This window comes from Magnusiomyces paraingens (genome assembly GCF_902498895.1).
Source record: "Magnusiomyces paraingens strain CBS 517.90 genome assembly, contig: contig1, whole genome shotgun sequence".
Lineage (NCBI taxonomy): Eukaryota > Fungi > Ascomycota > Dipodascomycetes > Dipodascales > Dipodascaceae > Magnusiomyces > Magnusiomyces paraingens.
This window is the reverse complement of record NW_022474067.1, coordinates 2,864,474-2,881,223: the sequence shown is the minus strand read 5'-3', so window position 1 is coordinate 2,881,223 and position 16,750 is coordinate 2,864,474. Positions and strand designations below refer to the sequence as shown.

Sequence of the window (16,750 nt, the reverse complement as noted above, 5' to 3'; positions counted from 1 at the left end):
ATAAAAAACAAGCTTTGTAAATCTTCAATAAAAAATTCTAAATATCACGTGAGTAAAGGGTAAGGGCATAAACGGCTATTAATTTAGATACTCCTCGATTTGAGACCTTATCATGCTCGTTCTCAGTCCACAAAATCTAGTCATTTATATCCACAATACCTAGTTAGAATCTGTTAATTCATTTTTAATAAATATTTTTTTGATGTCAAAATGGTTCAAAATTCATCTACAGGATTAACTGAGCGTGAAGAGCTTGATAATTTCAAACGATCAGTGATGTCGGGTTTACATAGGGAGTCAGTCACCTTGGAATTTCCAGGAGATAGATCAAAAGAAAGAATAAGTCATAGACGTCAAAATTCCAGCTGTCTTGTTCATGAGTTATTAGAGATAAATAACCTTCAAGACAAAGCTACCAAAAGCCATGCTAATTTAACCAACTTAACTTCAGAAAATACAGATGTATCCGGTTATGAAGCAGAACCTATGACTAAGACCAGTTTATCGCAGCTGGTCGTGAGTGTTCGCGACCTTAGTCAAAGTCTTAGTAAGTAATATTTCACATAATCTTAGTTGGACTTTTTTTAATCATTTTAAGTGAGTTTATCAATGAAATTAAGAATGCGCAATATTCTTTTAGTCACTAAAATAGTTGACGAGGATGTTATAAAGTACACTCGAGATTTGGCTCTTTGCCTTCTCAATACAAAGTCTTCATGGGGAGATCTTAATGTGTAAGAACCAAACTATTTCATATGAGATGTCGGCATAATACTAATTTCAAACTAGATTTGTGCAAGATGTTTTAGAAACCGACCAGACTTTCAATTACCACGAAATTATCACGACAAACAGTATAAATAGTGAACGTCTTAAGTTTTGGACAATCGATATGTGTCGAAATCAGCCAAATAAGTTTGATTTAGTCATAACGGTAAGAACATAAAATTTGATATTTTATATAAAAAATTCTAATTCTATTAGCTTGGTGGTGACGGGACTGTTCTTTACAGTAGTTGGCTTTTTCAGCGAGTTGTCCCACCTGTTCTTTGTTTTTCTCTCGGGAGCTTAGGATTTTTGACGTGAGTATTTGATAGTCATAAAACATGTTTCAAAATTCTAGAACTTTTTTTTATTAAACAGAGATTACAATTACGATGACCGAGAATCCATACTGAAGGAAATTATGGCCGATGGTGTAACATGTTCGCTGCGAATGAGATTTGAATGTACTGTCATGACAGCGCTGTCTACAGAAGGAAAAACTGGAGATTCTCTAGAACATGAAATTAAATCAGGTAGTGGTGAAGTATTCGACTTTTCTAAAACGCACCAACGTGGAAAAACTTTTTGCATACTTAATGATGTCGTAGTGGTGAGTTTTCATTTAAAAATTGGAGAAGTTTGTGTGTGTTTTTAAGTCTAATCAGGGTTTAGGATCGTGGGTCAAATCATGTAATGACAACGACACAGTTATATGGAAATAACACTCTATTGACGTCGATCGAAGCAGATGGTGTAGTGATTTCTACTCCCAGTGGGTCTACAGCGTATTCTCTTTCTGCAGGTGGCTCTTTAGTTCATCCCGATATACCTGGTATTTTAATATCTCCAATTTGTCCGCACTCTTTATCGTTTAGACCTCTTATTGCACCTGATTCCATAATCATTAGAATTGCAGTGCCATATGATTCTCGTGTTAGTGCATGGTGTGGGTTTGATGGTAGAGGTCAGATAGAGCTTAATCCAGGTGACTTTTTAACAGTTTCAGCATCGCGATATCCTTTCCCTAAGGTACAAAATGATAAAAAGATGGAAAACTGGTTTCAGGGACTTAGCAAAACCCTTCATTGGAATGAAAGACGAAGACAGAAGCCTTACTCTGTTAAAAGATAATATGAAAATTTCCACAAGAATATTTTGGGCATACTTTGTTACACTTCATAAAATTCAAGTCACTTAAAATTTCTGTTTTCAAAGCGTTTAGTAAGACACCTTTAAAAAAAAATTTGAAGTTGGTTATAACCATCTAAGTTATTTGTTTATTTAGAAATCTATATTTTTCCAATATAATATATTATTTTTGATTAACTTAGATATGCTTCATCCTTTTCGTAATTACGACTCATTAAAAAAAAATAATAAACTTAAAAAGGTAGCTTTGGTATTTAAGGGAAATTTTTTCTTGCTTATATCTAATTGGCTCAACAATCTTCAAGAGTAATTTATTTGTTCTTTGATTAAAATAAATTCTTTTTTTTCAGTTCTTAAAAATTTATAATTTATGATAATTATCATTCAAGTTGGATAAAGTATAATCTAACTTAAAAATTGATACTCCAGTGCTCCAGTACTCTAGTAGATTTTTAAATAACAAATTTTTTAAGTGTCCTTTTCCAAACCCTAACCTGTTATTTTTGTACCCCCCAACAATTATTTATCTGACCCTAACCACAATGTTTTTGACATACCAAATAACCATATCAACCAGTTTCTTTTGAACAAACAAGTAATCTTACTTGAAAATGACTGAAATCAAGAACTGTCTTGATTCTATTTGTGAAAAAATAGATTTAATTTCAGGTGATCAAAGCTTGATAGATCGATCACTTAAAGTCTCTTTAAACGAATTTACTGAAAAAGAACTTAGTCAAGAAAATATTAGAAAAAAGTTTCTTACACCTCATCCTCAATTTACATCTAATTGGCTCGACAATCTTCAAGAGTAAGTTTATTTGTTTAATTAAAATGATTTTTTCACTTCGTATAATTTCATGATAATCTAACTTGAAAATTAAAATAGACTTCCTCCAGTTGATTTTTTAAATGACAACACTTCTCAACTATTTACGCCACCACATTACAAATCAGTTACTGGGTTTAAATTTCATCGTGCAGGGTTAGAAGGATCAATTGTTGGATATTCTGAATACACTGTTCCTTCTGAGTTCTCTACAAAAACTTCAAAAAATTCACTTTCAATCACCCGTGAAGCTACTTCGAAAGCAGATTCTGTAAGAGGTCGACCTGGCTATATGCCATTTGCACCTGGAGGTGTATCTATATTGGAAGACAATCAGAAGATTGAAAATTTTTCTCGTGATAATAATGGGTTATATAACGTTGCTCCTGGATTGTCTCGAGGAATTTTGGATGAATTAGAAGAAGAGAAAGACCAAACTGAATTTAGTAATGATGTTTTAGTTGACTTAAAAGATTCAGAAGAAATTTCTGATAACTCAGATTTTCCCTCAAGCATTAATAATCATTCCATTGAGTCTAATGATGACGATAACGAAAGAGAAAATGAAAACTTTGATGGTAATGATGATACAGACCTGGATGATGAAGTTAATAACAATGACAGCTCAGTTGTGAAATCAACAGAAATTGATGTTTTACTTCCAAATGAGATTACTTTTGGGCGAATTCAAAATCATATTGAGTCAATTCCCAAATCTAAAGACTGGGCTCATGTTGTTGATGTTAACAAAACAATTAAAAATTTTAGAGAATTAGTGCCATCTATGGCAAAAGAATACCCTTTCGAACTCGATACATTTCAAAAAGAAGCTGTTTATCATTTGGAGCAGGGTGATTCAGTTTTTGTTGCTGCCCATACATCTGCAGGTAAAACTGTTGTTGCTGAATATGCTATAGCAATGGCCTCTAGAAATATGACAAAGGCTATCTACACATCTCCCATCAAAGCTCTCAGTAATCAGAAATTCAGAGATTTTAAGGATATATTTGAAGATGTTGGCATTTTAACAGGTGATGTTCAGATTAATTCTGAAGCAAGCTGTCTTATTATGACTACTGAAATTTTGCGCAGTATGCTTTACAGAGGTGCAGATTTGATTCGTGACGTTGAATTTGTTATATTTGATGAAGTTCATTATGTTAATGATCAGGATAGGGGTGTTGTATGGGAAGAAGTTATTATCATGCTTCCTGACCATATTAAGTTAATTCTGCTATCTGCAACTGTTCCCAATACATTTGAATTTGCTAATTGGGTTGGAAGAACAAAACAGAAAGATATTTATGTTATTTCGACGCCTAAACGTCCAGTCCCCCTTGAACATTATCTCTGGCTGAAAAACAACCAAATAAAAATAGTTGATTCAGATAAGAAATTTTTGGAAGTTGGTTATTCTGCTGCTAATAATTTGCTTAATCCTCCTGCTGTCCCAACAGGTCCCAAAAATGGAGATAAAACCGATACTAATGGTCGTGGTGGTCGCGGTGGTGGTCGCGGCGGAAGAGGTGGTCGCGGCGGTCGTGGCGGTCGTGGCGGTCGTGGAGGTGGACAGCTATTCATTTCTCCACAACTTAAGAATAATTCAAATGGACGTCGTCCTAATAGCAATATACACGGTAAAACTACTGTTCTCCAACTTCTTCAACATCTTAAAAAAGAATCTCTTCTTCCTGCAGTTATATTTGTTTTTTCACAAAAACAAGCTTCTTCTTACGCATCTATGATTACTAGTGTCGATTTTACAACCAGCAAAGAAAAATCTGAAATTAAAATGTTTGTCAACAACGCTATTTCTCGGTTGCGTAAAGAAGATAGGGAATTGCCACAAATTTTAGAAATACGTGAATTGCTTTTAAGAGGAATAGGTACTCATCATGGTGGTCTTTTACCTATTGTTAAGGAGATTATTGAGATTTTATTTGCTAGATCACTTGTGAAAGTCCTTTTTGCTACAGAAACGTTTGCCATGGGTCTCAATCTTCCAACAAAAACTGTTGTCTTTGCAAATACTTCTAAATTTGATGGTCACACATTTAGACAATTGTTTCCCGGTGAATACACACAAATGGCTGGTCGTGCTGGTCGTAGAGGTCTTGACACTACAGGGACAGTAATGATTATGGTTGGTTCAGAATTAGGATCACCAGAATCATTTAGAGAATTAATTATGGGTACGCCTACAAAACTTCAGAGTCAATTTAGACTCACTTACAACATGATTTTAAATCTCCTTAGAATTGAGGCTTTGAAAGTGGAAGAAATGATTAAGAGATCATTCTCTGAAAATGCCAATCAGGTTATGCTTCCTGAACACCAAAGGAATGTTAAAATTAACGAGGACGCCTTAACCAAACTTAATCGCGAATCTTGCAATTTTTGTGACAAAGATATTGAATTTGTTGTGTCTAAGATTGATCTTTATAGAAAATTATCTGCTGATTTGATCAAGTTCTACGCAAAATTTGTTAATGGACTGTCAGCATTTCCCAAAGGACGCATCATCGTTTTTAAAAATGACGACGAACCTAGATATGTTGGGTTGGTTTCGAACCTTGATACTACCAGAGGAACGCTTAATGTATTTATACTATCAAGAAAGCCTGCAGATTCGTTCAAGGATAACGCACCATTTTTCTCTACGATTGGTGGGTACGTTAAAAGAAACATGCCTAATCATTTTGTGCTTGCATCTAGTTTTCGCCAAACTTCAATTCCTGTGGCTTCAGTGGAATTTATCACTAAGCTAACTCTCAAAGTTTCTCCTTGGATTTTAACTAAACCAAAAAATCCTGGGTACAGGGAGGCGATCGAACTTCTTGCTTCCATGTTTTCTTTCCAAGATCAGTGGAATGAGTTTCAAAAAGATTTGAAAGCAGTTGAAATGGCTATTGTTTCTAAAGAACGTTCCGAGACTTTTCAGCTAATTTCATCATCGCATTCTATTTCTTGCCCTCATTTTGTCAGACATTATGCTGTTGAAAATGAAAGATACAAAACTCAACATAACATTGAGCAATTGAAGCAACTTATTCATGGAGAAAATATGGATTTACTTCCAGACTACGAGCAACGAATTGAAGTTTTGAAAGTTCTCAATTATATTGATGAAGATCAGAACGTCTTGCTCAAAGGAAGAGTTGCTTGTGAGATAACTACAGGTTTCGAGCTCATTATTACTGAGCTTATTTTGGATAACTTTTTGGCGTCATATGAGCCGGAAGAAATTGTTTCTCTGTTATCAGTCTTTCTTTTTCAAGGCGCTTCTAATGTTACTAGTGGGCCTATAACCCCGAAGCTTGACTACGGAAAAGCAAAAATTAAGGAAGTTGTTACTTCGACATTAGATGTTTTTGAGCAACATAGCGTCCTGGTCACTCAAGAAGAAGCTGAATTTTTGGAGAGTGATAGATTTGCTCTTATGGAGCCCATCTATGAATGGGGTAGGGGTATGGCTTTCAGCGATATTATGAAATTGACAACTATTCCAGAGGGAACCATTGTTCGTGTGATTACTAGACTTGACGAAGTTTGCAGACAAGTAATGAATGCTGCAAGGATTATTGGAGATGCCACTCTATACGAAAAAATGGAACTGGCACAAGAAAAAATTAAGCGTGATATTGTATTTTGTGCCAGCTTGTATTTGTAATTGATTAGTAATATACTTATTTGTTTTCTTGACGTGTTCTTTGGGCCAAGTTTTGAAACCTTTTTTTAACACTTTTCTCACCCTTTTTTACATCATCAAATATTATTATCAAGTATTTTACCAGGTACTAAGTAGCTCCGCAATAAAAAAAAATGGCTAATACTCGGGGTATGAATCTTTTTTTAATAGTTTTTGTAAATTGAGAAACTTTGAAATAACCAAAATATTCTTTGACTAACTGTTGTTTAATTTCAAATCTCATAGAAGTTTACAATGTTCAACGTGCATTTTATGCCGGTGATTACGAGACGGTCATCAATACATCAACAAATTCTTTTTCTGAAGCGGCAGTTGTTTACATTAATGTTTTGATTGCTAGAGCTAAGATTATTTTGGGTCGACAGGCTGAAGTCATAAAAGGTTTTAGCTCATGCACTGAAGGCGATGAGGACTATCTTGCAGTTTCGGCACTGGCCAAATACACCCAAGGACAGAAAGTTGATGCTGTCAATGAAATTGAAAAATTAATATCCGAAAGTTCTGATAACCATACTGTTCAATTTATTGGTGGAATCATATTAGTCTCTGAAGAGCGGTTGGAAGAGGCTGTGGAATTATTAGATCGTGACGCTAATATTGAGGCTGCTACTTTACTTATTCAAATTTATCTCATTCAAAACCAACTCGAAACTGCTTCTCAAAAAATTAAGGCTATCAGCAGTTGGGCTCAAGATAATACCGCGTTTAATATAGCTGAATCTTGGACATTTTTCCGGGCAGGTGGCTACGACCGTTACCAGGACGGCTTTTATATTTATGATGAGCTATGCTCAGGCGGTGCTATAACAACTAAATCGCTTTTGGGAAAGATTGTATCTCAACTTTTGTTAGGAAGACTTCCTGAAACTGAGTCGGTCGTAACACAAGCTTTAGAAGTGGATCCGGAGAACCCTGACGCTCTTATAAGCTCAATTTCACTCGCAATTCTTTTAGGTCAATCTTATGAAGAACAAGAAGAGTATGTATTTTTACCAACTATTTTTGACTATTTCTAACAATTTTTAGAAAATTGAAATTGGCAGCACCTAATCATGCTTATGTCAAAGATCTTCAAGCTAAAAATGAGCTTTTCGATGAGCTGGCTTCAAGAGTTTTTTAAATAGATGTTTTTTTTCTCCAAATAATTAAAATATATACATAGTAACCGGTCATATTATTAAGTTTTTTACTTTAAACATCTCTAGAGATGATCTTGCAAACACAGTTTGATTATGGAAAATATATATATTTAATTTAATTTAATTTAATTTATGTAAAATGATACATTCGATTTACTTGATTAGATAAGTCTGGTATTGAAAAGTTAAGTGCTGGCCTATTGATGTTAGGGTATTTTTAGAGTTACCCTCTTTTTCTTTATGCAGAAGAGCACGTGATAAAATAAAAAAATTTCAGTTTATCCAATTCAGCCAATTTTTTTTCCTCCTCTCCTCACCTTTCTTACGATACCAGTAACTGCAACCTGTCAGTCAAGACCTCTTGAAAAGAGCGGTACTCCGGCACATTTTATATAAAAGGGTGTATATTTTTTCTTAAAAAAGAATTATAGAAAAAAATTCAGTTAATACCCTAAAGATTTATTGCATCATCTTTTGGTTTGAACCTCTTGATACCTTATTTTGAGACTGATTTCTTGAACGATTCCTTTTATAAAATTTCTGGTATTTGCATATTAAAATGGATACAAACGCTTTGCATACTTGTCTTGAGGCAACCCTTCAAGCAGATGCCAATATTAGAATGCAAGCTGAGCTTGACCTTAAGGCAGCTGAAAAGACACCTGGCTTCATTAATGCTTGTTTGGATATTGTCATTGAACCAAGAGTTTCAGATCCAGTGAAGTCAGCAGCTGCTGTTTACTTGAAAAACAAAATCACCAAAGGATGGACTCCGATAAATCCAAAAGATGCTTTTATTGATGAAGATGAAAAGCCTGTTTTTAGAGATCGTATTGTTCCCGCATTAATCAAAAGTGTTCCTCCTTCTCGTCAGGTTCTTGTTAAAGTTTTAAATATTATAGTGGCTAGAGATTTCCCCAAAAAATGGCCTAATCTTGTCAATGTAACTTTAAATCTTTTTCAGTCCAATGATGTTGAAACCATTAGAGTGGGTCTCATTTGTCTATTAGAGATTTGCAAGTATTATAGATGGACTCGTGACGAGCAACAGGAATTCGATGCTGTAATTGAAGCAACTTTTGATGGTGTCTTAGGCATTGGTAATTCCTTGGTCAATGAAAACAGTGCTGCAGCAGGAGATATGCTTCGTCATGTCCTTAAAATTTACAAGTGCGCCATTCAGGTACGTTAGTTGATATTATTTTTGAATCATTATATTAACTTTAATTATAGCAAGTTTTACCTGAGAGATTACAAAAACCCGAAAACCTCGCAAACTGGGGTAATCTTATGCTTTCTGTTATTAGAAAACCACTCCCTGAAGAAGTTATGAAGCTTAGCGAGGAAGATCGTGAGTTAAACTCTTGGGTCAAGTGCAAAAAATGGGCATTTGCCAATTTGTACCGTCTGTTTTACAAATATGCAGCTCCTAGAAAGGTTGGTAGTCAACCCGGAAAGTACGCTGACTTTTCTAATATTTTCATTTCCAATTATGTTCCCGAAATTATTAAGGCTTATTTTGAGCAAATTGAACTTTGGATCAAAAAGGATATCTGGCTTGGAAATGCTTCGATTTATAACATTCTTGCATTTTTGGAAGAATGCATTAGCTACAAGGAAACTTGGGTTCTGTTGAAGCCTCATACTGAAATCATTGTCTCTCATGTGGTTTTCCCACTTCTTTGCACCACCGACAATGACATTGATATTTTTGAGAATGATCCTAACGAATACATTCACAAGAACATTGATGTTTATGAAGAGAGCCACACTCCTGATATTGCTGCCACTAATTTCTTAGTGACATTAATTCGCAAGAGATCACGTCATACACTTAATCCTCTTCTTACTTTTGTTCAGGGTGTTGTTACTGCTCATCAGTCGAATCCCGCTGATCTTGAGTTAGCTCGTCAACAAGAGGCAGCTTTACGCATTATGGGCTCTATTGCTCATTTTGTTCTTTCTAAGAAGAGCCCTATCGCAGATAAAATGGAATCATTCATTGCTCAGTATGTTTTCCCTGATTTTAACAGTCCTCATGGGTTTTTAAGAGCACGTGCATGCGAATTTTTAAATCATTACGCCGATGTTAAGTTTGAAAGCGTCGATAATGTTTCAATTGCATACCAGTCAGTTTTGAGTTGTATGGAAGATAAATATCTCCCAGTCCAAGTTGAAGCTGCTCTCGCTCTTCAGCCAATGGTCACAATTGAAGGTGTACATGCCTCTTTATCCTCTAGAATTCCTGAAGTCATGACTCGTCTTTTGGATCTTACTAGCAGGGTTGACATTGACGCCATTTCTGGTGTTATTGGAGAGTTTGTTGAAGTCTTTTCTGAACAGCTTACTCCATTTGCCGTTGATCTTGCTACCCGAATGCGTGATCAACTTTTAAGACTTTTGGGCGAATTGGTTGAACAGCAAAATATGGACTTTGAAAATATTGACTATGATGACGCAGCCAATGAAGACAAGACCATGACTGCATTAGGTCTACTAAACACCATGTCTACTCTTCTTCTGGCTTTGGATAATGCTCGTAACGTTGTTATTGAGCTTGAAAATATTTTGAAGCCTGTCATTGAAGTCATTTTCTCTCAAAAACTTTCCGAATTTTATGCTGATGTTTTTGGTTTGATTGAAAATTGCACATATTGTTTGAAATCAATTTCCCCTACAATGTGGGAGCTTTTTGTTCAGATGCATAGCGTTTTTAAAGATGATGCTATTGATTACTTGAGCGAGATATTCCCTAGCATTGACAACTATTTACAGTATGGATCTGAAGAGATTGGGAACAATGACCGCCTTAAGGATATTCTTTTCGATATCTTTAGTACTGTTATGTCTGAGAACGACAGATTGGGTGTTGAAGATCGCATTATTGCTTCATCTATCGCTCAAAAGATGCTTTTAAGCTTGTACGGCCATATTGATGCGTTTGTGCCTCAAATTCTGGAAAGCATTACTTATCACCTCACAAACAATGTTGAAAAGCTTAAAAACCGTCGATACCTTGTCAGTCTTTTGGAGGTAATCCTTGCTTCCATTTGCTATAACCCTCAAGATACTCTTAAATTTTTAGAATCTAAGAACCTGACACAAGACTTCTTTACCCAATGGTTTGAGAAGATGGAATCATTTTCACGTGTTTACGATCTTAAGCTTGTTATCTTAGCTATGCTCGGTCTTTTCCGTGTTCCTGATAGCGAACTTCCTGAGTCTATCCGCAATAACCTTGGTCAAATTTCAAAGGGTTTGGTTAGTGTTCTTAAGAAGTTCCCCGAGGCTGTTAAGAATAAGGAAGACATGGAAAAGGACTTTAATGCCAACGGCAATTTTGATGGGGAAGACTTTTACGAACAATGGGACGAAGGCGAAGATGAAGATGAAGTGGATGATGATGGTGATAGACAGGCCACTACTGACTATCTTGAATTTTTAGAATCTCAAGTTCCTGGCACAGGTATTGGATTTATTGAAGGAGATGAGTTGGAAGAAGAACCTTTGACGGAAACTGTTCTTGATAAGATGGAGCCTAATGTTGTTGTTCGTGACGCATTCATTACTATTAAAACCAACGATCCTGCTCGTTACAATGTTTTAACTGGTGGTTACACTCCTGAAGAAGCCCAAATCTTTGAGCAGTGTGTTTCTTCTGCATAAAGCATATATATTCTGGTTTGCGTTTCTTTGTTAAAATGAAGAAAAAAAAAAAAAAAAAAAAAGGGAAAAGAAAAAGAAAGTTTCATATTTTGGGAAAAACTAAAGCTCCAGAAAAAGTTGTTTGTTTTTATTATTTTTATTTGTTTTTAGTCATTAGTCATTAGTTTTTGAGTTCTTAGTTTCATTATTCAAGTATTTTTTTTAGAGAGAAACGATTGCTTATATTAAATTCATTGTTTTTTTTTCTTTTTTTTTCTTTGCAAATATTGAAATTATAAAAGACATTTTAATCTCGAAAAAAAAAAAAAATTCAAAGTGTCTTGTATAATTTATATCCAATTTTTTTTAAAAAAAAGTTTGGCGTTTCTTTAAGGATTTCTAATTTAAAAATAAACCTTGAGAAATGTTTAGATCGTGCTTTGAAAATTATTTATTAACTCAGTATGTGTATCTTCTAGCTTCTGGTAATTGAAAAGAAGAAAATTAAAAAAAAAAGTAGCAAGAGAAGGAAAAATCCAATCGTAATCATAATCATCATCATCATCATGTGTCATTGCCGGTCATCAAAAATCATCAAATCGTCATTGCTGCTAAAATACAGCGATTAACAAAAGTGTTGCATAGGAAAGGTATTTTGTAGTTGTTGCGGAAAGTGTAGATGTAAGTCACAAAACAGAGACTAGTCTATTTTTAAAAGAAAATCTAAGATGACGAAGGGGGATCCTGTTGTTGCTGTTGTTGTTGTTGTTGCTGGCTATTCTGAAGTTTTGATCTTGCTTTCCCAAACAAGAGTTCTTGTTCACGCATCAAATCTTCTTCACTTCGTCCTGATTGTTCAAGTTTTCCCACCTTTCTTTCGCGGACCCTTTGGGCTTCTTTATGCTGGGCAATGACGCCCTTTATAGGTTCAATATAATCGTAGAATCCCAGTGTTTCCAAGGCCTTTAAAACATGCTCGCATGCAATTGTTTTTTTTGACTCTTTCTCAGCAATGTCGTTGGATTCAGTAGTTAAAATCATGATAAACTCAATACAACACTCAATTAAGGCGTCACGTGTTTCCCGAGAGAAGACAAGGTCTGGTGGAATTATCTCAGATACGATTTTCTGGACAGTTGCTTTAGGAAGTGACAAATCATCGCCTCCGTGGTCTCCTCTATCTGACATTATAAATTATCCTCAAAAAGTAGCTTGGAAAAAAAAAAAATTTTTTTTAAAAATTAATAAATATTGAGGGTTTCTAGATTTCTTGTTGATGAGGAATTGAAGGTTAGGCGGGCTTTTATTTATTTATTTATTTATATTTACTTTTTTTTTTTTTTTTTTTTTTGTGTGTCAAAAGCTGGACGTTGCTCGCTTTTTATATTTTTTGGAGAGGGGCAAGACATGCGGTTCCAGTAACCTTTAGAGTTTACCCGGCCTTGATTATGTAAGTATCATTTTTTTCCCAAAAGAAAAAATTTTTGGGTGAAAAAAAAAAAAAAAAAAAAAAAATCAAAAGTAAATCAACTGGAAATCATAAAAAAAAAAATTAAAAAATTAACAAATTAAAAAAAAAAATTCAACATTCAACAAAGATTTTTAAAAATTAAAAATTTCCTTTTCTTAAATTAAAGATCTTTAGGAATTTTTTTTTTCTTACATCCAGGTTTTAGTGAAACCAGAAATTCTACGGATAGATAGATACCTTAATATTTGAAGCATAGACATTTTTTTTTTCAATAATATACAATAATGGCAGTGGCTACTGGTAAATCTGTTAACCAACCTGCTTCCAACAACGCTCTTTCGCTTGTGGCTTCATCTTTTGATGTCTCGGGCCAGTTTTTTGCGTCAGTTGTCCCCAGTCTTGATCTTTCGAAAGTCCAAGTCTCTTCTACTGGTGGAGACATTACAGGATCAAGTACTGCACTGAATGTTAGCTTAGTTCTCGAAAAGGGTGTTTCTGTAAGCACCTTGACTTGGGCATACCTCCCCGAGACCTTTTCTTCTGCAAGCCAGTCCAAGAAGAAGAGAAAGAGATATTTGGACGCCAATACTCCTTACTCTCCTGAGTCTGCAGTTGTGGTTCTCGGTACCAACAGCGGTGAAATTCTTGTGTACTCACCTGTTAAAAACGCAATCATTTTCAAGCTTCAAGGATCTCATGAGTTTCCAATTAGTAGCATTGATGCTTCTTCTTCCAAGCCATCTACTAGTGATGCCATCAAGACTTCTTCTTCGATATGGACTTGTGATAACTCTGGAAAGATTGTCGAATGGGATTTGACTACCAAGTCTGCTCTTCGCACCTTCAAGGCTGCGCAGCCAGATATTACACTAGTCAAGCAGCTTTCTTCTGCCGCTTCAAACGAGAACAAGAGCCCTCTTCTTTTGGCATCTTCTTCGATATATCTGATTGATTCGAACCAACCAACCAACACCATCAAGTCGCTTCCTGCGTTTGCTTCGCCTGCTACACAACTTATTCCATCTACCAGCAATACAGATCTTGTGTTTGCATACTCCAGCAATGAACGCAATGTTAGTGTCATTTCCATTTCTAAGGAAAAGCCTGTGGCTCTGCTTGTTGCTCAGTCCAATGTCAAGAAGTTTGTTTTGAGTAGTGATGAGTCTGTTGCAGCTATTGTAACTGAGAACGGCACTGTAGAGATTTTCAATAACCCATTAGCTACCATTACGGATTCTTCTGCTGCAAATGCAGCAGCCACACCCAGCAAGTCTACTAGAAGCAGGAAGAGTTTGGCGGCTATTTCTTTGACACCTACTAGCACTATTGTTGTGACTCGTCCTGCACCTGCTACTTCAAGCAAGAAGCCTCTTACTGTGAAGCAAAAGGCAGCACTTCGTGTTATTGTTGAAGATGTTTCATTCCCAGTCAATGATAACTACGCTACACTTACGTGGATTGAACATGGTACTATTCCTGTTTTTGAAAAGGTTGAGTGGAAGAACCAGGATGGCAATGCCAAGACTGGAGATATTAGTCTTGTCAAAGCTATCAAGGTTTTACAAGGTCTTGAGTCTAAGAACAACTTGAACAATGAGGGTGAGGATGTTGCTACTGCAAAGAGATATACTGAAGACACATCTGCAGTTAAGAGTGGCAATGACTTGTCGCATTTAGATGGCGGTAAGAAGGAAGAGAGCAAAGATGATGAAGAGGAGGAGGATGATGATGAAGATGAGGATGACGAGGAGTCTAGCACTCTTGCTGAGCGCCTTAATGTTTTAGAAGCAGATGAGGAGGACAAGACTAACGGATCTGGCCAATCTTCTACTGGAAAGAAGAGCGATAAGAACAGAGATATTTCAACCACTCTTTTAAGCAAAGAGTTTGATGAAATGTCACTCAAGACACCTGAGTCGTTTACGCTTGTTTTGGCGCAGTCGCTCAAGACCAATGACCATGCTCTGCTGGAGTCTCTTTTGACCACACACAATGAGGAGAACATCAAGGTGTCTGTGAAGCGCCTAGAGTCATCTCAAGCTGTGTTACTGGTAGAACGTCTTGCGGATAAGATTTCTCGAAGCCCTGGACGAGCGGGTCAACTGATGGTTTGGATCAAATGGACATTGATTGCACATGGTGGTTACCTTGTGAGTGTTCCCAATCTGGCACAATCTCTGTCGTCTCTGCATCTGACACTTTCCAACAAGGTTGGCATGCTGCCGCGGTTGTTGGCTCTGCAAGGTCGTGTGGAGATGCTGCGCACGCAGTTGCAAATGCGCCGTGAGATTACACAGCAGATGAATGGCAGTGCTGGTGCTCGTGGAGGATCTGGGGATGATGATGAGGACGACTCTGATGTTGATTCTGATGTTGATTACATTGAGGATGATAATGTTGTGATTGTTAATGGTGAAGAAGATTATGATAATGAGGATGAGGATGATGAGGAGGAGGATGATGATGAAGATGAAGATGAAGATGAAGATGAAGATGAAGAGGAGGAGGATGACGATGAGGAAGATGGATTTACCAAGGGCTCTGATTTCATTGAATTGGAAGCTGAAGAGTCTGATGGAGATGAAGAAGAAGAAGAAGAGGAGGAGGATGATAAGAAAGCACTGTTTGCACAAGACGAGGATTATGATATGAGTGATGTGGAGGCCGAGGGAGTTGAGAAGCTTGCAGTTCCTGATGCTAGTGATGACGAGATGGGAGCTGGCAAGCGATCTTCTTCGAAGAAGGCAGTTGGAAAGCGTGGCGGGGCCAAGAAGGGAGGCTTTAAGAAGGCCAATGGGGCTAGTCGTCGTTAATACGGGAAAGAAGAAGACAAATAAAAATAAAGAATTTGAATTATATTGAATTATATTGAAAAGTAATATGTTAGATATAAAAGAAGAGAAAAGGAAAGGAAAGGAAAGGAAAGAAAAGAAGATATTAGTTAGGGACAGAATAAAAAGAATTAAAAAGAAATAGTAATTGTATGTATTAAAGAATTTGCAAAAAAGAAAATAAGCATAAAACTAGTACAATTTTTAAGGATTAGAAGCAGAATATTTTAAGATATATCCAGGATACATAGTATATATATATATATATATATGGTATTAAATATATGAAAGCCACACAAATTACCATTTTGGGATATATGTACGGCTAAAGCAGAAATGTAGAAATTATATGAGATGGAAAAAAAAAAATAAAAATAAATTTTTAAAAAAAAAAGAAGTTTTTTTTTTTTTTTTATTAATGACTATATATATTTATACAGCATTAATAGTTCGGATAAACTTTGACAGAAAAGTCATTTTAGAAATTTGATGATGATGCTGGAATTTATTTATTTATTTATTTACAAATTTATTTTTATTTCATTTCTTCTCTCTCTTTTTTTTTTTTTTTTTTTTTTTTTTATCCTCCATTAGATTTTAAAATGAAAAAAAGTCCTAAATATATATTTATATATAAAAAAAAAAAAAAAATTTAAATTTCTAATTTAAATGAATAAAAAAATGAAAATATTTTATTTTTTTTATTTTATTTTTTTATTTTATTTTTTTATTTGGTTTAAATACTATCGGCTTCTTCCGTTGGATTTACCGGTTTTTCTATCTTTTTTTTTTTTTTTTTTTTTTTTTTTCACTTCAAAGGGGAAAAATTTTTTTAATAATTTTCAATCAATCAAAAAAAAAAAAAAAAAAAAAAAAAAAAAAAATTTCTTTTAACTAAAAGTTTATTGAATTAAAAATTATTATTCTTAGAATAAATAATAATCATCATTAAAGCTCTTCATATTGGATATTTCAAGTAAATCTGCTGTAGAATTTTTATTTGATTTATTTTATTTATTTAATTCTTTCTCCTTTTCTTCTTCATCCTCCACACTTTCTGGCGATAAGCAATTAAACCAGAAAAACAAATTAATGCCGTGGCCGCACTATATTGTTTGTTTGTTTGTTTGTATGTATGTGTGTGTATGTGAATGACTTTGTGGCCTTTTTCGGACACGCGAGTTTATATTTTGTTGTAAATTTTTTTTTTTT

General features: G+C 35.1%; 6 protein-coding genes across 6 annotated transcripts; 5 read left to right on the top strand and 1 right to left on the bottom strand.

The window, feature by feature from the left end:
- Positions 1 to 210: 210 nt before the first annotated feature.
- Positions 211 to 1,896, top strand: SAPINGB_P000848 (uncharacterized protein; the record flags this gene model as incomplete). Its single annotated transcript, XM_031995571.1, has 7 exons — positions 211 to 283; positions 452 to 547; positions 641 to 734; positions 790 to 934; positions 985 to 1,082; positions 1,144 to 1,375; positions 1,438 to 1,896. The coding sequence occupies 7 exons, from the start codon at positions 211 to 213 to the stop codon at positions 1,894 to 1,896; spliced, it is 1,197 nt and encodes a 398-aa protein (XP_031851462.1).
- A 629-nt stretch (positions 1,897 to 2,525) lies between these two features.
- On the top strand, positions 2,526 to 6,413 carry SAPINGB_P000847 (uncharacterized protein; the record flags this gene model as incomplete). The annotated part of the gene is made up of 2 exons (XM_031995570.1): positions 2,526 to 2,725; positions 2,804 to 6,413. The coding sequence occupies 2 exons, from the start codon at positions 2,526 to 2,528 to the stop codon at positions 6,411 to 6,413; spliced, it is 3,810 nt and encodes a 1,269-aa protein (XP_031851461.1).
- Positions 6,414 to 6,565: 152 nt separating this feature from the next.
- Positions 6,566 to 7,572, top strand: SAPINGB_P000846 (uncharacterized protein; the record flags this gene model as incomplete). Its single annotated transcript, XM_031995569.1, has 3 exons — positions 6,566 to 6,581; positions 6,678 to 7,431; positions 7,479 to 7,572. The coding sequence occupies 3 exons, from the start codon at positions 6,566 to 6,568 to the stop codon at positions 7,570 to 7,572; spliced, it is 864 nt and encodes a 287-aa protein (XP_031851460.1).
- Positions 7,573 to 8,150: 578 nt separating this feature from the next.
- Positions 8,151 to 11,257, top strand: SAPINGB_P000845 (uncharacterized protein; the record flags this gene model as incomplete). The annotated part of the gene is made up of 2 exons (XM_031995568.1): positions 8,151 to 8,774; positions 8,825 to 11,257. The coding sequence occupies 2 exons, from the start codon at positions 8,151 to 8,153 to the stop codon at positions 11,255 to 11,257; spliced, it is 3,057 nt and encodes a 1,018-aa protein (XP_031851459.1).
- A 702-nt stretch (positions 11,258 to 11,959) lies between these two features.
- Positions 11,960 to 12,424, bottom strand: SAPINGB_P000844 (uncharacterized protein; the record flags this gene model as incomplete). The annotated part of the gene is made up of 1 exon (XM_031995567.1): positions 11,960 to 12,424. The coding sequence occupies one exon, from the start codon at positions 12,422 to 12,424 to the stop codon at positions 11,960 to 11,962; it is 465 nt and encodes a 154-aa protein (XP_031851458.1).
- Positions 12,425 to 12,991: 567 nt separating this feature from the next.
- On the top strand, positions 12,992 to 15,520 carry SAPINGB_P000843 (uncharacterized protein; the record flags this gene model as incomplete). Its single annotated transcript, XM_031995566.1, has 1 exon — positions 12,992 to 15,520. One exon carries the CDS (start codon positions 12,992 to 12,994, stop codon positions 15,518 to 15,520), a length of 2,529 nt encoding a protein of 842 aa, XP_031851457.1.
- Positions 15,521 to 16,750: the final 1,230 nt, after the last annotated feature.